Source organism: Notolabrus celidotus, chromosome 5 (genome assembly GCF_009762535.1).
Source record: "Notolabrus celidotus isolate fNotCel1 chromosome 5, fNotCel1.pri, whole genome shotgun sequence".
Lineage (NCBI taxonomy): Eukaryota > Metazoa > Chordata > Actinopteri > Labriformes > Labridae > Notolabrus > Notolabrus celidotus.
In genome coordinates, this window is record NC_048276.1 from 8,254,661 (window position 1) to 8,278,298 (window position 23,638).

Genomic DNA, 23,638 nt, shown 5'->3' on the forward strand with positions numbered 1-23,638 from the left:
ATAGCCGGGTTGAATTTGCTTCATATGCATCATCTCATGTCTGTGAAGCATGCCATGTAAGATCAGCTGATCCAGAAGAAGCACTGCTACTAAGTCCTGCAGTTCATATTGTGGTGGACTGATGTACAAAAACTAAATTGGTTGTTTAATTTTGACATGTTCAAACTAGATAATTTTGTATCAAAAGCCTGGAAAAGAAGACAAGATAGTCTTTTTAAGTAGTGTGCTTTTTTATTGTATTTGTTCTAAGGAGAAGAGGACATTGTTTCATTGTGTTTGGCAGTGTACTAAGATTAAAATGTTCTGGGAAGAGATAAAAAAAGACTATAGAATTAAAAAAAAAAAAAGATATTCCAATGGATCCCAGGCTTTTTATTTTAGGACTTTACCCGAATAATCACAAGTTCACTAAAAATGACCAGATAATGATAGATCTGTCTTTTGCACCCCAAAAAATCCATCACAATGTTTTGGAGAAATATAAACAGACCAAGTATATCATACTGGGTAAGACAAATGCTCGTAACCCTTCTTTTGGAAAAATCCATCCATCCATCCATCCATCTTCTTCCGCTTATCCGGGTCCGGGTCGCGGGGGCAGCAGTCTCAGCAGGGAAGCCCAGACACTCCTCTCCCCGGCCACTTCCACCAGCTCTTCCGGGAGGATACCGAGGCGCTCCCAGGCCAGCTGAGAGACATAGTCTCGCCAGCGTGTCCTGGGCCTTCCCCGTGGCCTCCTCCCAGTCGGACATGCCCGAAACACATCCCCAGGGAGACGCCCGGGAGGCATCCTAACCAGATGCCCGAACCACCTCATCTGGCTCCTCTCGATCCGGAGGAGCAGCGGCTCTACTTTGAGCCTCTCCCGGATGTCTGAGCTCCTGACCCTATCCCTAAGGCTGAGCCCAGCCACCCTGCGGAGAAAGCCCATTTCGGCCGCTTGTATTCGCGATCTTGTTCTTTCAGTCACTACCCACAGCTCGTGACCATAGGTGAGGGTCGGAACGTAGATTGACCGGTAAATTGAGAGCTTCGCCTTCTGGCTCAGCTCTCTCTTCACCACGACAGACCGGTACAGCGCCCGCATCACTGCAGACGCCGCCCCGATCTTTTGGAAAAAGTGACATATATTAAAAAAGGAAAAAGTGACGTGTTTGAAAAAATATGGGGACCCTTTACTGCTTTTGTGAAAAGTATTGAGCTGTCAGATGATGAGGAGAAGGAATGAGTTTTCTCCTATGGTTTTCTCTGATAGAAACCTCAATACATATTGACTGAAGCTTGTGGAGATAATATGATATCTTCATTTTTTGACTGTGTACCACCCTTCCATTGGGATTTGGACAAGTACCAGTATCTCATTAATTCAGAAGAATGAAGCTAATTTGTGTTTTTTCATAAAAACTTCTCATATAATTCTGAGATAATCATACTGTTGATTCAGATGAACAGTTTTTTCCCAAGAGCATGCAATATGCTTTCAGATGATACGAGTTAAAAATGCTGCAACAGAGATATTCATAGAAAAATCTGACTGTACCAAAAACATTTCAAGGAAGTGTTATTCATGAGAAGTTTTTTTCCACATCAAACTGTCCAAGAGACCTGTTGTACTCTTACAACAAATACAAGCATACATATGCACACACTCACAGAATGAGCATTTCCAGCCGGTTAACTTCATACTGAAATTTCTACAATCCATTCTAAGTAGCTGGGAAATCTATCATCTGAAAAGGGCAGCTGGGTGGTTGTTACCCCCACATCATGAGACTCTGTCCTCCATCAAACCTGCCGTGCAATCGAAGTCTGTCATTGATAATATGCAGGAGAAGACAAGTGGGACGGCATCAGGTAATTAAAACACTCCTGGGAGAGGAGATGTATGGGAGAGCTGTCAGGTCACACGGCAGGAGGAGATGTTTGTTTTCAGTGTATGTGATGATAGATGTTCTGCCAGTGACAGAGATGGCAGAGGACAGTCCATCATCGTGTCCACCAGTGTACTCACGACTCCCAATTGACCTTTATTTGGCTCAACATGTTTGTCTGCCAATCTGCGTCTTGACTGCTAAACAAATGGATGAATGAAGGAGGAAACAAGAGCTCAGGAAGTGTGCCTGCTGAGATAGCTTTAGAGCTCACTGCCTCACCTGTACATTCCAAATAACAATTCTGCAGAGCAACATCTATAAAACCTCTCTGCTGCCTCGGAGTGCCTTCAGGCATCCCGTATTTTAGAGACAATATCGACACCAAGCCTCCATTAAAGCCAGGCAAACAAAGCTGATGCATGAGTTATATCCTTTTCTGGTACTGTGTTGTACTCAATAAGAGAAGTAAGCTTTTAACATGCTGTTTAACATCCAGCAAAAGCAAGTAAAGTGCTTACAGGTGCAATTTAATAACAGAACCAGTATGTGGATGAATTATCTCAAACACTGCTAGTATTCTCAGTTCATACATTATACATAAAGGGGTAGTATTAATATGTGTGTGCTACCTAAGTTAGAAGGAAAAATGGAATACAGTTAAGAGATTTTGGCTTTTTTGAAACCCCCTACTATACTAGAATTGCTTATTTGACAAAATTCAGTATTCAGTATGCAAGAGCAAAATCTGCTGTATGCCAAAACTACCTGGATGTCGTGCTGATTCAGGAAAATTTCTCAGTATGCAGCGTACCGGTCTCCCTCGCGTACTGTTTCCCACAATGCACCGTGCTAATGTTTTGCTTCTTCTTTCCTCAGTATATGACGGGGGGGCACTATGTTTTTAGGTGTGGTGAAAATGATAAAATTCCATTTATAAACCATTTCTTAATTTTTTAAATCAGAAGTGGATGCTAAAGAAGCAGTTTATCTGTCAGCTTGGCTGTTGTTTACTTCCGCTTTCTGAAACCGAAATCCAGCTACGCCTGACCCAGCATACTGCAGAACAGATCCAACAGAACAGTCACACTACATACTACCTTCAGACCCAGTATGCACTATGCAATATACAGTACGTACTGCATTTGTAGGTAGTTTGTGGCAGGCTGCTTTTAAAACAGTCTCTGCCTTTTTTTCCCTTTTTTTTTTATTTATATTTTTGGGCTTTTTTTGCCATTATTGACAGGACAGCTGAAGAGAGACAGGAAATGTGGGGAGTAGAGACTGGGGGAAGACATGCAGTAAATGGCTGACTGGCCGGGAGTCGAGCCAGTGACCTCTGCGACGAGGACTACAGCCTCTACGTGGGGCGCCTAGACCGCTAGCCCACCAGCGCCCCAGTCTCTGTCTTTTTACACTCACTTTGTACAGCTGTAAACTCTTTAATGGTACACAACATAAAATAGCTTCTTCTGGGCAGAGTTTTAGCCTAATGGTTAAATACCACGCCCATGTAGCAGGCGGCCCAGGTTTGACTCCAGCCTGTGGCCACTCTCCCGCATGTCATTCTCCCACTCTCTCTCCCAGTTTCCCACTCTTTCCACTGTCCTCTCCTCTCTAATAAAAAAGTTGTAGAAGCCCCAAAAATATAACTTAAAAACTATTAGAACAATAAATGACTTCTTATAGGGCGGCTGTGGCTCAGTGGGTAGAGTGGGTCGTCTATCAATCGGAAGGTTGGTGGTTCGATCCCAGCTCCGGCAGTCACATGCCGAAGTGTCCCTGAGCAAGACAATGAACCCCAAATTGCTCCCTCTGTTGTTCAGAGGTGTGTGAATGCTTACGAATGAGATTGGCTAAAACTGATGGTCCCTCACTACATAGCAGCCTCTACGATCAGTGAGTGAATGGGTATGAATGGGTGAATGTGACGAGTAGTGTAAAAGCGCTTTGAGTGGTCAGAAAGACTAGAAAAGTGCTATATAAGTACAAGTCCATTTACCATTTACTTTTCATACACTAGTTGTATCCAGCTGTTCCCAGTGAGACAAAACATGTATCACACCTTAGAAAAAAAGCATGAAACCACTTGAGGGTAATAAGATATAGCCATAAAGTTAAAGTGTTTAAATCATTTCCCATTTAATTATCCATGAATGTGTTCAAAATGCAAATCATGTCCTTAAGAAGCTGAAAAAAACAGGCCAATTAACTTTCTGCTCGCAGGACGCTCAAACAAATCAATGCTTAATTATCAACAGTTTCCCAATTATAAATATACATACTCTGCTTTAAATAGACAACAACCAATCAAATGAACCTCTTTTGGGCAGCTGTACAAGCTTCTTTTAGGAAGCAAACATCCCTCCAGATCTGCAAATCTACAGATACACTTAAGTTCTCTATGACACCATGTTGCATGTGGCTTTAGTTGCAGAATCTAAGCTTTGCCTATCATCATCTGTGAGAGATACCAGAGGGAGAACAGATAAAACCGCGCCCAAAGCAGCATCTGGAACCATCAAAAACAACCTCAGGCTAATCTTACATCATTACATCAGTTTATCCTGAATGGCAGCAACACCTGTGAGGAGACTTTGGCTGAGTGCAGCTGAAACTCAAGGACTGGCAGCCTCTCCAAAGCAACAGACACAGTGAATGTTGCCTTGGGCATTTAGGATTGAAACCTAACACGGTGCAGAGCTGGCAAGAAGGAAATAGAGAGACGAAAGGGAGAAAGCAAAGGGAAAATGGAACCTAGGAGATGTGATTTCTGACAGTATAAAAGGCTGAAACTTAGACTTTCTTTCTCTGTGTTTGCCCTACAAAGACTACTGTGTCCCATTGTGCTGAATAACAGACTGAGAATCAAATTAATAACAAAAGCTCTGTCTCCCGCTGCCTCTCACAGTTTCACAGTTTCTACCATCTGAACCACTTACTCAGCTATGACTGATTTTAATGTCGCCTGCTTACCTCTTTCTGGTGGTACTTGATAGCCAGTTTGAGTCTCGCCAGCTCATTGTTGCCGTCCTCCTCTAATAAGTTGATGTCATCTCTGTAGTTGAGGATCATCTCCAGCTCTCTGGAGCTCCTGGTCTGGTCCAGGAGGTCCTTGGCGAACTGTTTGCACTGCTGAGACAGCTCCTCATACTCTGATTTGAATTCATTCTCCACCTTGAAAAATCGTTGCATACAGGATACAGATACTTGTTAACATAAAGACTGCTGCAGCAGAGATCTGAGTCAACAACATTCAAAGGAAAGTCTGCAAAGTGGTATTTCCAAATCAAACCCTACCTCTGAGGACTTTGTCTCTTCCAGATGTTTGAAGGTGTTTACTAGATGCGCTTTCTCTTTGAGGTTTTTATTGATTTCTTTTATTTTACACTCTGAGTTTGTTTTATCCAATTACTTAAACTACTCGGTTCACACATGTTTAAATTAGAGTGAAAAAGCTTGAAAACTGCAATCAATTTTTCTCAATTAACATCAAACGAGCTGAGATCTGTGCAGAGGGATTTGAGTCAATCTCTTATTTTAGTGTTCTTCATAGCTCTACTAAAGAATCACGGCAGCCAACTTCTAGTTAATCTGAAAATATCATGAACTAAAACAGGCAAGGATTTAGTTTTCATTATTATATCTGTGAATTTTCATTGTTCACCCTGGAGCATTTCACACTTTTTATCAAATGTCATCAATACCAATTATTTTTACACTTGGCTAATAAAACGACAGGGAATCCAATGTAACATGACAGTATCAAGAAAGGGCATGTAAAAGGTTAATTAATGCAACATACAGCCGACATTGCACTTCTTTAAAATTCTATAAATATGATGTTTCTGCTTCACTGCTTCACCCATGTTCTCTTTCCTTACCTTGCTGAGCTCCTGTAGCTCCCAGCTGAGCCTGAACGCGGTGAGGAAGGGGTCCTCGCTGGACAGCGCGATCAGCGAGGGGCTCGACAGCGCTTTGTAGATGTTGAGGCGTGAGCGTGAGTGCCGCAGGCTGTCCACATCTGAACTGGACACACACTCCACACAGTTACAGCGCACCTGCGGCATCAAACAAAGTGCGGACACATTTCAAAGAGGATTCATTAGCAATGATCATGTTCCTGTCAGGCAACACAAACACTATCTAGTATAACACCTATGCAGGGCCATGCCGGGGTCGACTTTAAAAGCACAATAAGTGTGTTTCAGTATATTTGATATTTTATTCTACAATCAAAATAAAAGCATTTGGTTTTTAACTACAATCTTATTAAAAATTTCCTATTATAGTGCCTATGTTAACAAATCTTTGACAGCATCATTCTAAGTCTTTGATGGGTCCGTGTACCTTCTGTTCATTCTATTTCCAATTCTGAAACGCAAATCGGAAAACAAAAGAACAGGTATTTTTCAGAATCAGAAGGACATGTTTAAGGTTTGCAGGGACTTTCAGGACACTGCACTGCTTAGGAGTGATGTCATTGATTTTTTTTTAGTAGCGTATCTTTTCAGCAGTACACCTTGTAGACGGTCCCTGCCAACTCGCCTCACCACCAGCAGTGCATAGAGACCAATGTTATTTCCCAACGCCAGAGATGGCCTATATTGATGAAATTTACATTGTAGCTTGTTCTCTGTCTTACGCTGATGGGAAAGAGGTATAGTTTGTGTTTTTACCACCTTTCGTAAGCAAGTTATTGATCCGAGAAGGTCGAATCTGTGAATATCTTTCTAACTTTACCCAACTTCACCATGTAATCATACAGATATCCCTGCATTTTGGGATTTTGGATTAACATAGGTTGGATTCTTCATGTTTATCAGGGAATAGAAAAATCCATAATAGGAAACCAACACAAAATCCAATTTTATTGCTGTATTTTAATGGAAACGGCTTTTGTTTGTTTGTTTTAAAATCTGCAACATACTGTATATTGAAAAAAGGAAAATGTCTGTTCTTTTCTTTTCCCATTTGTGTTTCAGAATTGGAGATAGAATGAACGGAAGGTACACGGACCTTAATGCTGTCTGTTATTTGATTGTATCTTACAATAAGTCAGAAAGACTTGAACTGAGCTTCACCAAAGACTTCAGCTAACTCTCGTTGTTGACATTTCAGAGAAATGTCCTTTTGTGATTCTGATAAAAAGTGAAATCTAGTGCACACTGCAAATTAACTAACCTCATGTGGCTGTGGCATGGACACGCCTTTCTGCACCAGGAGCTTAATAATTTCATAGTTGTTGGTGTGTGCAGCAAGGATGATGGGAGTGATGTCGGGGGTGAAGTCAGAGAACTGCTTGTCCAGGAGAATAGGTGGAACCTTTAAAGGGAAGGAGAGGAAAGACACTTAAACCATATGATCTTTTTTTTATGAGTTCTCTCAAAGCAACACATTTGGCTTTGGCGTTACGTGATCTACCAAGTATGAAGCCTCATGGTCTGTTATTTTCTGTGAGTTAAACAGACAGGCTCTATGTGCAAGAGAGGTCATTGGTTTGAAAGAGTTTGAAAGGTATTTGTGTAACCTCGGAGTCCTGTTCTTTTTTTTTGTACTAGATAAGCAGAAGGCGTTATGTCTATTGACAGCTGCAGAGAAAACTCTTCAAACAGGCAGCAACCCATCCATGCATATCAAGCCCTCAGCACAAGGTTAGGCAACAGTGTTGTTAAAAAAGAAAAAAAAACCATCAGTATTTCAAACATGTCAGAGGGAATCATTACGCTCAGAACGAATCTCATTCCACCCATCCTCTTATCACCAACTCCATGCTATTCCCAGACCATTCAGTGGAAATACTCGGCTGCAGGCTGCATGGAGTAAGCCCGGCCTCTTCGCTCTTCTTTCCACTAAAGGATTGTAATCTGATTCTGGTGTAAAATGAGTAGAGATAGTCCGAAAATGTCTGGAGGAAAAACATTTGGTCAGTTAGGAGCTATTTAGAAACTTACAGAAGACAGAGGGAAGATATGAAGCCGCTTTAGAACGAGTAGTAGGGCTTTAAAACAGATTTTGATGGTTTCTTACTAGATAAGGTTAAAACCTTAATTTATGCCTCCATGTCTACGAACTTTATTCAACTATGGGTGCAAAAATTGATTAATAATCTGAATTCATATGGACATAGTTGAAATCACTAAATCCCAATATGGAAAATCAAACCCTGCTAAGCTAGGTTAGTAGCAGCCTACCTGTTCATCTGCTTTTTTAATCCTCAACACGAGATTCAGCCACTGTTTTGGTGGTATATCAAATGCAATCACCAAGATGTTAAAGCTTCAAAATGAATGCCTTAAAAAATTTAAACAACTAAAACAATATACAGAGAAAAAAAAGGTTTAATTGGGTTTAGCTATTGCTAGCTGGGGCTAGTTCACCTGCTTGATTAAGCTAGCCAAAAGTAAAACACTGCAGTTAAGTCTTTAGAATCAGTTATGTGGATGCAATTTTACCTTAGCTAGCAAACTAAGACTTGACTCTGTAGGGCAACATTAGGCTCATACAGTAAATCAATCACATATGTAATTAAAATATTGTCTTGATACAAAGGCTAAGGGTTGGTGTGGACCTAAATCTTTAACTGAATGTGATACTGTAGGCTATTTCAGGGGGTATACAAATTGCAAAAAACACTGTCAAAATAAGTTAATATTTAACTTTCAGAACCAAATGTTCTCATTTGATAGTACAAACAATGTGCTCGCAACAGGAGGCTTTTCACAAGTCATAGTTCTATGACTAAGAAGACATAAGGAATTGTTGTTCTTATCTTAAACAAAGCAGGGGCATACAAAAAGGTGTATTTTGCTTTCTTGATCACTAAGGTGATTTAAAGTAGTTTTTCGTAATCCACTAATAGGTTACTTCTTTGAAATTAATTCATAAATATATATGCTATTCCATCTATAGATTTCTCTGCTAGCAGGAAGCTGTAGGCCTACATAAGTTCAGCCTTTTTTAACATACCTATAATGAGCTACATGTTAGCTTAGTGTGTTAGTGTGCATGCTTCCGGAGGAATTGGTCAACCAACTTTTTGGATAAATCAATTGTTGACTCCAGTAAAACCTTAAGGATCACCAAGCATAATAAGTAATATCCAGGATTACATGATTGTCTCCGGCCAATTTTTGGAGTGTATCCAAAAGTAGCTGAGGAATTTCATTTAACATCAGAATTGTGATGTCATGGTTGCACTAAAGGGAAAGTCAGGGTATAAACAGAGCTAATGAGATTCATCCTGCGTGTACCACTTCACCCAGAAGAAGGGGTAAGCTTTAATCAAAGTTGTTAGGCTTCATCTACTAAAGACTATGAACTTTGTCCCCTAATTCCATGGAAATCCACCCAATAGTTATTCAAATAATCCAGCCCAGGGGTGAAATGATCAACCAATCAGTGTAGATTACATTGCCATCTAAACTGATCTTTCATGACCATTAGGTTGGGTTGTGTCTGGTTTGTTACAGCAATGATTATATTCCACATGGTTCAAAATGTAGATTCAATCTGACTGCAAAGAATGGCAAACAATAACAGTAAATGTGACTGCAAAGGTCATGTTTAAGAGATGTGCTGTGCTGTAAATCTATCATAGAAGCAGAAATATTATCAGTGAAACTTTGTTATTTCATTGTCCTCCTAGTAAAAAGAAGTATAGTAAATTGTTGCTTCATCTTTTGAATATGTTGCATCATCCATACTGCACTGAAAACTCATTACATTATTCAATTATGAGTGTATTTCACTCTCAGAGGAGTCAGATTGCAGCGAGATCAGCACATCCACATCCAAGAGTCGTCATATTTTACAGAGTGAGGACATCTAATAAGCTGAATGCTCAACGTGGGAGGAGGAGGGACATCAAATAATTCATATTAAACACGCTCGGCCTGTGCCCAAGCATAGAGCTGGAGGGATCAGGCAGGTAGATGTGAAGCGATGATAATAGTGGAAAAATTGATTCAAATTATAGCCCACTTGTCCATGTAATATGAATTTGTTACCAACATAAGAGAGAATCACCCGCTGTCAGCGCATTTGTTAAAGATGTAACATTATCACGGTATGCTCTGGTTATTTCACTGTGCTCCTTTTTAAGATCCACCTCTCTATTTTTGATCTGTCTCTCCAAATCACAACAAACACTCTTGACAAAGCAGGCATAAATGGGACACAGAGCAGCTTTGGTTTCTGAATGACACTGCAGAAAATGAGCTCAAGTCTCCAGGGTGATGCACATTTTGCATCATGCATTGTGTTGCATGTAGGCAGAGGAGGAATTCCCTTATGATTCTATCTTTGTGTTCAAATAGGGAAATGTGCCTCAGTTCAATCTGCACTGAGGCAAACAGTGCCTGAAACATGGATAATGAACAGGCTAAAACAAAAAAACAACAGCGCCGAAGGCTCTTATAATTAAAAAACAGCATGCTCCAGTTTTTGTGTTTGCCACAGAGGCATGTCTGCACTCAGAGGATAATACATGACAGTGCTTAAAACCCTGATATGAGATGCACTCCTCGACAGGAAAACAAATATGCCACATTATTGCAAACACATCATTCAGACAGCCTGCAAAATAGAAGACAAATGCAGACGATTCCCGCAAAGCATTCAAATGAAACTCCTTATTAATAAATCCCAGAGGAGACACAGACAACAGATAGGATGCTCTTTTCCCAGACAGCCTTTTAATATAATCAATGAGCTTCTCTTAGAGAAACTTAGAGGTCTGTTTTCTCAACCTATGCATGTGATGTGAGGACGCATTAAGATATGGGGGAAATGTGGCAGCTGATAGGTGCTACAGCTGAAGGATTATAGGACAGGAAATCTTCGCCCTCTTTATCTCAGTGGCTCTTCACCCATTTAACATGCCTAAGCTATCTCTCTGCCCGCTCGCCGTTTTCCTGTCTCTTCCTTAATGTATTTTTTGTTTACCTTTCCTCTACTCCCCCTTTTCCCCTCTATTCCACACCCATCTCCTAAAGTTGAAAGAGCAGCAGTAACATCTCCCTTAAAAGGGCAAGAACGCATGTGACAAATGTTTGTGTTTGTTCCAGTGCCGTCCATGTGTGTCAGGAACAAGAACAAGAAAACACTCCTTGAGTGGAGAGCAATCAGTGTACAGACCCACCAATCTGACATAATTAGACAGTATTTGTTTGTTTAATCACAGTGATTAAACCTCTAAACTGTTCCCTTCGCCTTGTAGAAGTTTGTTTCACAGCAGTTTGCAGTTTAGACTTCTCAATCTAGCTGAAACCCTGAGATTAAAAACAAAAAAAAAACATATGGATACTCTATTTCTGGACAAAATGCACAACACATCCTCCCTCAAAGAGCTTACTCAGTAAATCTCCTTCAATAAGTCCTGTTTCTTTTCATAAAGACAGAGAAAAGACTCATGAAGACAGCTTTTTGAAGTGTCAGCTTTTTGTAGATGCCAACAATACATGGTCAATTATTTTAAATGGAATAAAAGCCTCCCGGCAACTGCATGCAGCTTAGGGGCTACACAGTGAATAACAGCATTCAAATAGCTGACACTGCAATGTAGCACTCTGTAAGATCTGAAATCCCCCCGTGTAATTTGGCATGTGGACCACCCTGCTGTATATCTCCTTTAGGCTCATTTTGGTTGATTTGCTCTCATTGGTTTGAAACACTGCAGAGATGTGGAGGACTGTTATAGAAAATGTGTGTTATATAAGATATGCCATATAATACATGTGGATCTGGGCTGTGCATTAGAGCAAGGTGAAATGATATACTGCATTTCACAGAAAAATAGGCACAGGACTCTCGAACTAAAAGTGGATGAAACAAAGCACAATTTCTCAACCTCTTAAAGGTAACATATTACGCTCTTTTTCATCAAAACATATTGGTCTAAGAGGTCCCCAAAACATGTCTTTAAAGTTTATTGCTCAAAAAACACTTTGAAATCAGATTTTGGTCTGCCTGTAAACCCCTCTTTTTCAGCCCTGCTCAGAAAAGGCTGTTTTCTGTGTCTGTGCCTTTAAATGAGAATGAGCTCTCTGACCACGCCCCCTCAGGAAGTGGATGTGGCCTCAGCTCTCCAGCACATTGATCTAATGTTTACATGTTGGCTGCTCACAGACCCGCGTTACTCCCTCTGAATTTGATCCAGAATATGATCCTCACGGAGAGGCGCCTGCAGCAGGACCTTTCTGAACGATTGGTCAGATTTAGTGTTTCTTGTTGTTTTATTTGTCAGTATGTTGACGCGTGTCTTGGTACACAGCTACGAAGATGTAGCTATGTGGCTATGCTAACCAGCGCTAGCACTTATCCATGATAAATTAAAATCATCCACTAGATCTTCAAATCTGCAGACGTGGGGAGTAAAACCGACCTTTGTGTTTATGAAGACAGCCTACAACTAGCATGCCTCCCTCCTAAGCTCCTTGTTAGCACACATGTGTGCAGGTAATGAAAAATGGAGGAGGAGTTGAGTTGTATTTTATACAGTCTATGGGCTGAACAAGCTCCGAGCTCTGACTTCCTTTACAGACCGGATGGCGTTATGACGTATGAAAAACACTGTAAACTGAAACACATGTTTCAGCACATTTACAGAAAGGTGGAGAAATCAGAACAGGGGCAGAATGGATTTTTTTCATTTTTGGGGGATTTGTAGACATGCCAGGGAAACATATTTCAGTTAGAAAACCATCAAAAAGTCGATTTTGCATGATATGTCACCTTTAAAAAAAGAGCTGGCATAATCAGAACATAGTTAGAAATGTGGTTGCATGAAAAACTAAAAGTGCATTTAATCCTGAGAGAAAGCAAACATCAAAGATAATACTTTCTGGTTTAGTCACCTGGTGAGCTGCTCACTGTCTGTGCACTGACCGTATCCTCCTTCAGTAAAGCACTCATGATCTGAAACTCCTTCAACCCCCCCTCAGTCCCCTCCTCACCTGCATTCCTCCACTCGGCTTCTTGTGGTTCAGCAGCAGCTCCACAGCTCCCACCACCTCCTTGCGGATGGCGTGCAGCAGGGCATCGCCGACGTAGACGTTGAAGCCCAGTAAGAGCTCGATGATTTCCAGGTTCTCGTTCTCGATGGCAATCAACAGAGCTGTGCGGCCGAGGGGGTCGATGCAGTTGATGTTGATCTTGAAGTAGATCTCTGCCTCCTGACAAAATAAGGTTGTGATTGAGAGTCAGAGGTTTGTCTCAAGTGCTACTGTGGGACTTGATTTGAAAGAAACATGTTGATTCGAAAGGAAAATACAGATGTGTATTCAATTTTGAAACTGAATCATATTTTCAACACCTTACAAATCTGACAGACATACTGATATTTGTGGAAGGTAACAGAGAACTGCACTGAATACTAAGTATGTATGACAGTCTACCTGCAGTTCTAAGGGAGAGCGACTCTATATGTGACACCAGAATAACTACCCAGTGGTTGAATTCATCGACCATCAAGTCAAGTAGTTCAGGGGGAAAGGTGAGACATATACACATTAAGAATATTAATAACACAGAACTGTTTAAATAACATAACAGGCTGGATAGGTCACACAACAATCACTCTCTTGTTCTCGTTCTCATAGTACGTGATTGTGAGATTGTGAGTAGATCATTTTCTCCTGAAGTTGCTGATCTAATCTTGTATTCTCAAGAATAGGACAGACATCAGTTCCAGTGAATTAGTCAAGATACAGTTGTGCTCATAAGTTTACATACCCTTGCAGAATTGATGATTTCTTGGGTTGTTTCTGTTGTCATTATGATATAAAAAGAGTAAACACAGTTGTTTGACAATAAATGGCTTCACCCAACCACTAACCATGAGTGAAAAAAACATTTTTCTGTCATCATTCATATTCTCTGAAAAATGGCCAAAAAAAATCACAGATTCTCTCAGGGTGTGTAAACTTGTGCGCACAACTGTATTTTGGAGTCCCTGCAGACATTTGTGCCAGACATGAAGATATTCCGGTGATTACCATGTCGCATTAACATTTTGTCCTTTGAAACCATTGTGTGCAAATCGTATTAAGTGCATCACTTTTGCAAATTCATTTTTGATCTATGGTTATGGTTGAAAACATTCAAAGATAAATCACATTATCATTGACCTTTAACTAAGAAAGTCTGATTAGTTACACCCTTGAATCCAAGTTGATGTTTGTGTGTGAATTTGAAGATATTCCTTCAAGGTGTTAGAGAAATATCACATTCACAAGAACTGGACCTGCAAATTAAAATAGGACATCCCTTAAACCAGGGGTGTCCAAACTTTTTTTCAAAGAGGGCCACATATGATGTTGTCAGAATACCTCAGGGCCAGTGGCTCCTGCTGAGCCTTTGGAATCCTAAAAGTAATGAAATATCTATTTAATAACAATTATTTAAATTTTTTTCTCAATAAAAAAGTAACTCGGAAGTCCTCAGTTTTCCACAAGCCATGGAAACATTAGAAAACTTTATCTTATATTGTATCATTATTTTCCTTTGGCAGGATCAAGATCTGGATTTCATCACATTTCTTTTTCATGTTGTTTTAAAGACTTTTCTGACCAGCAGACAACATTTTAAGAACAAAATAATAATTTTCCTGAGTTCTGAACATTTTTTATGTCCATATGAAGCTTTTTGAGACATTTCTGGATTGACTTTAGTTTTGTTTGTGCGCTTGAAAGAAACTGCAAATGTACAGATGATTCAGAAGGTTATTAATTTCTTTGCTATAAATAACACATTTTAAGATGGAAGCTTGGGGCCATAAATAAATGGACCTTGGGTCGCAATTGGCCCCCGGGCTGTACTTTGGACATGCCTGCCTTAAACAAAAGGACATGATTAAAAGTTGTAGAAAGCCTAATTCAGCTGCACAGCTTTAATTAATGACTTAAGATCACATGTTTAAAAGTGAACTATGCAAACTCTGTAGCCTTTTCCTCATCTTTACGTTAGGCTTGCAGCTTGATGCTTTGTTAGCCGCGACTAGCACAACATATCTGAATCTCAGATTGAGTTGTTGGCTTGAGTTACAGTATATCTCAGGTGCAGTCTTGATGGTAACGCATTATAAAGTAATCCATTACATCTACTCAGTACTCAGATTACTTTTTTGCCAAAACAAGTAATATAACACATCATTTCTGTATTTAAGTTATCAGTTAAAGTAATCCATTAATGAAAAAAATGCTTTCTTTTTCTTTTGTCACCACAAAACGGAAAATCCCAAAACATTTACATTATTTCTGTTTCCTTCCCAATTTATAGCAGGTAGCTAAGTTCCAGCGGTATAAATTTACAGTTGTGTCAGTGCTCATGCTTAGCCAGCTAATTCAGCTAGTGCTTGATTGGGATGGCAGGGCGGTGAGCATATAGTTCTTGGAAGATCATGACGCTGAAACGTAAGCTGTGCCTGTCAGCTGCTAAGAACTCTACCTTAAATTTGTAAAAGCATCTGCAAGCCAAACACAGCTCCACAATGCTGGTGGCAAGGTCCATTTAGGAGAAGGAGAAAGACGGTGGTGGTGCTACAGCTTCAAAATGGCAATGGTTAGCTTTAAGTTCAGCTTAGGGAGGAGAGGAAGAACGACAATAAGAAGATGCTGCTTATCACTGAGTGCTGTGTTCTTTCTGCTGGGGCACTGGGAGCACTACAGGCGTCTGCACCAGTTGTGGAGGACATTTATTCTGCTTTTAAGACCTCAGTGTCTGTATTTAGGTACGTGTTATAAAAAAGCCTGTATACTTTATTGGTATTTGGACTCTAACAGTTTTTAAGCACTGGCCTAGTTAACAGGTCCACTAATTTTGTTGTTTTGCAATGTTTTCATTGAAACAGATGTGCCTAACACAGTATGCCTCTGTCACATTGTCACCATTATAAAGATATATGGGCCATTAACTAAAAACAGAGATTTGATACTGATAAAATAACTGAGATAAAGCCTTTCTAGAGGTTATGTGTTTGTTTATTTGTGGTTCCTCACTGCTCTGTTTTGTAAGCTGCACTGCAATGTGACAAGCCCTCTGTTTGGGGTTTTTATAATAGGCATCCCAGGTACTAGACCATTGAGCAGCTGGTCTGTTGCAATATTTTGTATCTACTCAAGGCCTGACACTTGTCAGGGTGACTAAAGGCCGCAGATGTTATTGGAAATGAGGAGAGGGTAATCAGAGCTGCAGATGTTCCTCATAAATCTTCTAATCTTTCCAAATCAGTCCAATTAGGTCGGCTTTTACCATCCATTGAATAATCCATTCAAAAATTCAGCAGCTGTGTTCACTCATCCATTTCCCTATCCAATGAAATTTATTCCATACATTAATACAAACACACACCTCCAGAGCCTGCTTGACACTAGCATAGTCCCCCTTCTCCACAGCTCCAAGGTAAGCTTTCTCCAAAGGCGACAGCTCCGACTCGGCCCGCACAATTCTCAGCGGGATGCGGTCCCGGTAAGAGGAGCTGTCAGTCCGCCGGTAGTACAGTTGTGACATCTCCCCAGGCTTCAGCTTACCAGCACCCTGCTAACGCTGCTACAGCTGCTGCCAGGCTGGGGGACTTCACACTAGAGGGGACAGAGGTGTGATAAGAAGAAGACACTTGGCATTGATTTTTCACAAGTAAGAACAGATGAAAAGAAAAGAAGACAGAGGGGAGAGAGGTGAGAGGAAACAGGTCAATACTCACTGTCCATCCAAAAATGTGTTTATTCAAGCGCTACTGTGTGAAGTCTTGACGCACTGTTTCAAGAAGAATAGGTGGGAAGAAAGTCTGCTTTAACCAAGACCCTTGAAAACTCATGTCTACTGTTAATACGTTCTTAGATAACTTTATTACCCGGCTTTCTTACTGATCTTCTGGTTGTGTAAGATGCTTGACTCTGATTGGTCATAACCCCTTGACAACGGTTATTAACTTTCACTAACATGAGCAACACAAGAGGCAAGTTGATCGCACTTTACGTCAAATCAATCCGCTGAAAAGAGTTCCAGCACATTTTGCTTCTGCTTGTTGACACCATAGACCGTAAGGTGAGGTTAAACCGTTAGCTTCCGATTGCAACAATGTGGCTAAAACACTTGTTTCTGTTAGCATGTTAAATCGGCAGGCTACAGACAATTTCGTCTTGGATCCTGTCCAGCAACAATGGCAACAGATCAGGTGAGAGCAACTTTTAGTTACCGATCTCTACAAAGAAACTCAAACCATGAGCGGTGGTGATGATAGCAGCAGGGTTCAAAGTTGTGACATTGGCCTCTCTTATTTTTAAAGCAGTTTGAACCGCAGAGCTCAGAGAAGAAGGAGAACTGAATGACAACAGTTTCATGTTAAGTGGCGTGTCCACTCCCGCCGTTTTTTGCACTGGGAGCGCCTATAACCTCAGTTTCAGAGCATTATCACCAGCGTTTACTGTTACTAGGTAATGAATGTTAAGAAAAAGTCCCTTCTGCGTCCCGTTAGATCTGTTTTAAAACGCTCTGTATGCTTCATACATGCTTTCATTCAACAGCATTTTAACATGAAACTGTAAAAGCATTGATAGAAATCGTGTCAGAGCATCAGCAGCAGTTCTAAACCAGGAAAATTATATCTCGACAAAACAAATGTGATGACTTTTATCCCTCTGCACAGACCTCTGCCATTGTGTTGACAAAGATGATTGTAGAAGCCCCGCCCCTTCTTGATTCTGATTGGTCAGTGATCAAGAAGTGACATTGATGTGGGTGCTGCTGTTCCAAAAGTTGAACTACGTTCCACTGAGAGCACTCAGAGTGCTGCAACAAAAATCGGCTGACGCTGAGAGCGCTTTTGAGCTGAATCACATTGAGTTTGAATAGAAAACTGGTGCCAAAAACGCTGGCAGTGGACACGCCCCCTAAATCGTCCGCAACAGGCACAATCACTCGTCACTTCATCACTGGGACTATTTTTTTTTAAAACTGTATACATAAATCATTTTGAATCAATAAGATAATCTTTTAATCAAGGTTTTTTAAACAACATGTTTGTATTTTAAGATGGAAGTCTGATAATAAGTAGGATAATGTATGGTTAGCAGGTAGTTATGGGAAATATAACTCCTACAGGGTGAACAAGACCCCTCCACCTCACCTTGTTGGGATTCTAATCCCATAACTACCTGCTAACCATACATTATCCCTTACTAGCTGACATTCTTTGGGCTCTTTTTGGAGTTTGGGTGAATGGAATACTAAAGAGAGAGAGAAGAAAGAGGAAAGGTACTTTATTGATCCCCAGGGGGGAAATTCAATTTTTTCACTCATGCTATTTTTGGACATGCTACACATTTTGGTATAAACATACAAATGCACACACATGCAGTGAACATGCTTTAGGAGAGGTGTCAGAGTGAGGATACTGCCGTCAACCAGCGCACCCTGAGCAGTTGGGGGTTCGTGCCTTGCTCAAGGGCACCTCTGCAGTGCCCAGGCAAGTGACCCAGCACCTCTCCAGCCACCAGTCCACTTGCCAAACTTCATCCATACTCAGACTCAAACCTGCGACCCTTCGGTTCCCAAGCCAATTCCCTATGGACTGAGCTACTGCCGCCCAGAAAGAAAACCAATCCAAAATAAAACATAAAGCCAACAAACCAAATACCAAATTCAGAGACACTCTAAGCAGTGACATGGTCAAAAAACTTGGTGGCCTCCAGGCTGCAGTCACCTGGAGCCTTGGCTTTAAGTATCCCATTAGGCAAGGAGGGACCCAGTGTTATAGGTGTCAGAATTGTATTCATACACATAACACTGTGTTACCTCGTCTCATTCATCCATTAAATAAGAGCAGGATTGAAAAACACAATTTGGCTCCAGCAGTGAGGTATCCACTATCCAGTGATTTAAGAAATTAGGTGCACTTCTTTTGATTGCCAGCTGTCTAAAATTTCTCACACGCAGTGACTGCTTCTTGATAAACAGGGAACATTTCACAGCATTGTGTTGTTTGCTGTTTTCCTGTCAGGTATACCTGAAGTGAACAGAGTAAGGTACAAAAAGCTGGCAGTGGTCGCTCAGGAGAATGCTTCAGGTGTTAAGTGTCGCAGCTTAATGAGTTGAAGGTGTTTGAATCTTGAGTTACTTTAAGCTCAAGATAATGTCATTAAGGCTGTCTGCTAATGACAGACAGCAGCTGACTTGGTGGTTGCCTAGTGACAGCAAGCAAATTGACGCTTCCAGCAACTTTGGATGTGCAGTCTCACAGAAACAAGACTTCACAGTGACACAGTGACATTAGTGAGAAATGTTCTGCTAACAAGGTGACGGTCAAGATGTCTTGTTGCTCTAGAGCCTACTGGTGGTGTGGTCTACAAATACCCAGGGATCAATTTGTACTAGAAATAAGCAGAGGATGTAAAACTAAATATGAACCTTACTCAACCTTTAAGGATTCAACGGTCTCTTTATTTATTCTAAGATTAAAGTTTGCATAAAAAGTGAATATAAACACAAGGATCTGCTGTTTTTTAATGATCCTCTGAAGATCCTAATCCAAGGAGGACTAAGAAAGCATGAAAAATGTGCTGCACAACACCAGGCACATTACACAAAGTGGAAAAAGTAAGATGTTCCAACAAATCTTGTGTATCCCCGTCTCTCAGGATCTTTTTGTTTGTCTACTCAAAGAATAATGAGAGGCTTAAGAGATTCATTTATGTAAGACTAATAGGACAAAAAGGCTTCTCACTTTTGGGAAACATTTTAGAAACTGCACCGATTCACTTTCTCGCTGCAGAGAAAATGCATAAGAATCATCCAACTTTCAATATTCATAACAAGTGTCTCCTTCAAATCAACACTATACTCTGTTCTTCTGTGGACTGTATACCCACCTGAGGGATCTTCATCTTATCTGTATGTTAAATGCATGTTTTGGTTAGTGGAAAGAGTGTGACATCAGTCCTGCAACTCTTGCACATGCCTTGGCTGCACCGGCTCAATATGTCAGCACCTATTAAGGTGTTTTTGGCTTTGCATCTCACAATAGGCAGAAATGAAGGCAAGTTGTCCATTCCAAAACCAGTCACTGGTCACAATAGGAAAACCAATTGATCATTGTTAACCTGCTAACTCAGGTATTCCATGTTTAGCTGTGTTAAAATCTGTTTCTCACCTTTAAATGAGTCAAATTTAAATATTATCCTGTAAATTACCACTTTCAGACATCCTACTTCTAATTGTTATCAACATGTTGGGATAATTTGCTTGGTTCATACAAGAAGTAGAACACCATGGTGTGATTCCATGGCTTGTGTGTGCTTTGTTATTTCTTAGCATGAGCTGTGACATCCCGGAGTCACCACTGGTTGCCTGGTAACCTCACAGCGGCTGCAGGTGGCAATCAATATGTCCAGATTTCAAACTGGACGCTCTCTATGATCCCACAGCCTGATGTCCTGCAGGAGGAGGGATTTAAGACGGCTGAATCGCAAGTTAAGCACAAAGTGGAGGGGAATGAAGGCGACACTGTTGGCTGCTGTTACATTATGTCACCTGTCATTTCTGCTTACAGCCAAGTTGCCCCTTGCTGTTCCCTAATGCAGTCTCATTTCCCCTCTATAAAAGAAAATAACTTCAAAAACCATCATGAAGGGAGAGAGAGAGATTTGCTCTAGTGAGAACTTTTCCAACTTGAGGGCTTCTTTGGCAGCACATTTTCACACCTCATTTGAGACCCAGGCTTTAGTTTGATATTGATATTGCCCTTTATGGAACAGTTTCACTTTGAAACAAAATACTTCTGAACTAGCCACACAGGTACCCTGCAGTCACTGTGGGGATGAAAAGCAGAGAAATAACTGCTTCAGTAGGAGGACACAGACAGGACACCATTGTGCCAGTGCTTGAGGTATGCTCAACATGTTTCCCACAGCTACTAATGGTCTGTATACGTTCTTTTTAATGTGTCTTTTCTGAAGGCTGCTGGTGCTCAGGTGATATTATATTTCAAACTCTGGTTTATGGGTGTTTAGTCTTAGCTTTAATGGTTCACTACAGCTGAAACTTTCAAATAAAAAAACACTGCTGATTTTCGAGAGGGAAATCTGGCCAATCACAACATACAGAAATGATAAAGTATGGATAACCAATATTGAGAAACAGCAGCACAACAGGGTTTGTGGATGCTCTATGTGCTGTTTTTAAATGTGCACACATAAGGACACAGACAGGAGACCATGGTGCCAGTGCATGAGGTATGCTCAACATGTTTCCCACAGCTAGTAAGGGTCTGTATACATTCTTTTTAATTTGTCTTTTCTGAAGGCTGGTGGTGCTCGGGTGATATTATATTTTAGGTGTTTAGTCTTAGCTTTTAATGGTTTACTATAACTGAAACTTTCAAATAAAAAAACACACTGCTGATTTTTTAAAGTGAAATCTGGCCAATCACAACACACAAATGGTAAAGTATGGATAACCAATATTGAGAAACAGCAGCACAGAGGGTTTGTGGATGCTCTGCTTGATGTGCTGTTTTTAAATGTGCACACATATTGTCATCACCTCTGTAGAGTTTTTCTTTATCATGGAAGCAATTTACATGATTTTGTAATGTCAAATCTGAGCAGCTTTAGTGCACAAAAGGTGCAGCAGATGGAATATATGTTGATCAGAACGTTTCTTGTTCTCAAAGTTTCATTGAATAGAAGGCACAAATACGCACCAACCATCGCTGTGCTCTCCAGCAGACAGTGCAGTCCAGTTAGAGAACCCTGCCATGTGTTTACAAGGACAGTAACACAATCATAAAATTGTCAGCCCAAACTAATTCACGACAACAGGTCTGCATGTGGCATTTGTCTCAAACGGAGCCTGTAAACACTTAGAGATGAGATTCTGACGTTTTTATTTCGTTGTTTGTGTGCAGGAAACGTTCCAGGAAACAGAATAAATGTAAATGGTTGTGAAAATGAGAAAACACCTCTCCGTCACTGGGGTCCTCCAGTTCCATGCTGAGGGGACCCTGGAGGCGCCAAGTTACATTTTTCATCTTTACAGTCTACTTCTGTTTAACGTTGAGAACCTTTTTGAGTCAAAACACAATAATTTACAAATTAATTAATTGAAAAAATCAATCAATCAATCAAAGAAACTAACCTTTGGTTTGGTGGGCACTGGAACATGAAGATTACTCTTCCTTCTTTGGAAGGTATCCCGAGGGCACGTGAGGACCGATAAAACAGATGTTCCAAAAAAAAAAAATCCTCAACTTGAATGAAGCATCCTCCAAGATGTGGGACTGCAGTGTGAGTGTGTGTGTGTGAAGACCCTGCTTGTTTGTGTTAGTTCCTTCCTCAGCCAGTCCGTCTTTTTCCTTGGTTTTCAGTCTAGTCTGCATTCTCCCCTCTCATTTCTGCAGACTTTACAGTCATCCGACTGTAAATCCATATTCGGTTAGTCTTCATCACGACTTCCATTTGGACTATTGGGAAGGCGAACATGGTCCCTGGCGCACGCCGCGCTTTAAAAATCCAGGAGACGAAAATAAACGAGGACGAAGTTTCCTCCGAGGGTTTACAGTTGGTTCAGCAACGCGCCCAGTTTTACTGCGGGGTGTTTTTTCACCGATGTTTTCACCCACTCGACTTATCCACCTGTTGGGGGGTGATTGTGCAAAAAGTAGCGCCTCCAGAAATAAACGCAGAGCAAGCCAGATGCCTGGCAGGCGGTCTGCGGAGCACTGCTGCTGCAGACTGGTCGTGCGCACTTGGAGACGCATTGAACACTCTGGCACTGCAAGAGGGAAAAAACCCCAAATCCAAACAAGGGACTTACTCAGACAGCTTCCCTTTCACAGACATGAAAAACAAACTTCAAATAATTGCATAATTCATGTTTTGAATTCCGATTATCTAGTCTAAAAAACAGCAGCCAAGATAAGAAGCAATCAGTCACACTACAAACAATTGAAATGGAACATAAAAGACATGAAATAGAATGTATTAACATTACAAACCGTTTAAATTATATTACATTTTCATTTATTTTGGTTCATTTTCAATAAAGACATTTAAAGCAGCTTGTAATACATCATTCTGCATGCACATGTGCAAATATTCACCATGAGTCTCATTTAGTAAACACTATAAGACAGAGAACAAAATCAATTATACCAAAGGACAAATACTTCTAAAGCAGTACTCAAAGATAACAGAATAGCCTGTACCAAGATTACATCTATCAACAGGTCTCTGCAGCTCTTCTTCCACCAGCCCAAATTCAGTGATGATGGATGCTGATGTTGTAGAGGTAATGGAGGAAGCAGAATTTTCACCTCAGAAAAGTGGTATCATACAGTGTAAAAATACTCTGGTCTGTCTACAAGTGAAAGTTCTTAATTACAAATGGAGTTTACTAAAGCAGCAAAAATCACCAGTGTTGCAGCTGTTTAAGGATTGCATGTATGACTCTTAATCTAGAATAAATAATAAAGATGTATTAACTAATTGATGTTTTTTTTCCAAATAATGCTGTTGTTCAGGCTACTGCAGTGTTCCAAGTAATGAAAGTCATAAAGGGGTTCTGACAAGTTATTATTTCATCACTTCTAAATTGATCAGTGAAAAAAAAAAATACAGAAAACAAACTGGATCCACATCAGGTCGTAACCAATTAGTTTCACATGCAAACAGCTATTTGCTTATATTACCTTATCTCAAAATGTGCATCTTGCTTATTGTAAAGTAAAACAACATACAAAAGTTAAACTAACCAAAGCAGTTAAATGCTCA

The 23,638-nt window shown here is 40.5% G+C and overlaps 1 protein-coding gene across 2 annotated transcripts in view; it reads right to left on the bottom strand.

Moving 5' to 3' along the window:
- The window catches only part of LOC117812198 (short transient receptor potential channel 4-like), a 45,167-nt gene extending 22,416 nt beyond the window's left edge, over positions 1-22,751 (bottom strand). For both annotated transcript variants that reach the window (XM_034682828.1, XM_034682827.1), the window contains exons 1-6: positions 22,005-22,751; positions 16,221-16,450; positions 12,827-13,045; positions 7,056-7,196; positions 5,756-5,932; positions 4,848-5,048 (exon numbers count right to left, since the gene is read on the bottom strand). In XM_034682828.1, the coding sequence (XP_034538719.1) occupies positions 4,848-5,048; positions 5,756-5,932; positions 7,056-7,196; positions 12,827-13,045; positions 16,221-16,379 (897 nt within the window). In that variant the 5' untranslated portion in view covers positions 16,380-16,450; positions 22,005-22,751. The remainder of the gene's footprint in view (positions 1-4,847; positions 5,049-5,755; positions 5,933-7,055; positions 7,197-12,826; positions 13,046-16,220; positions 16,451-22,004) is intronic.
- Positions 22,752-23,638: the final 887 nt, after the last annotated feature.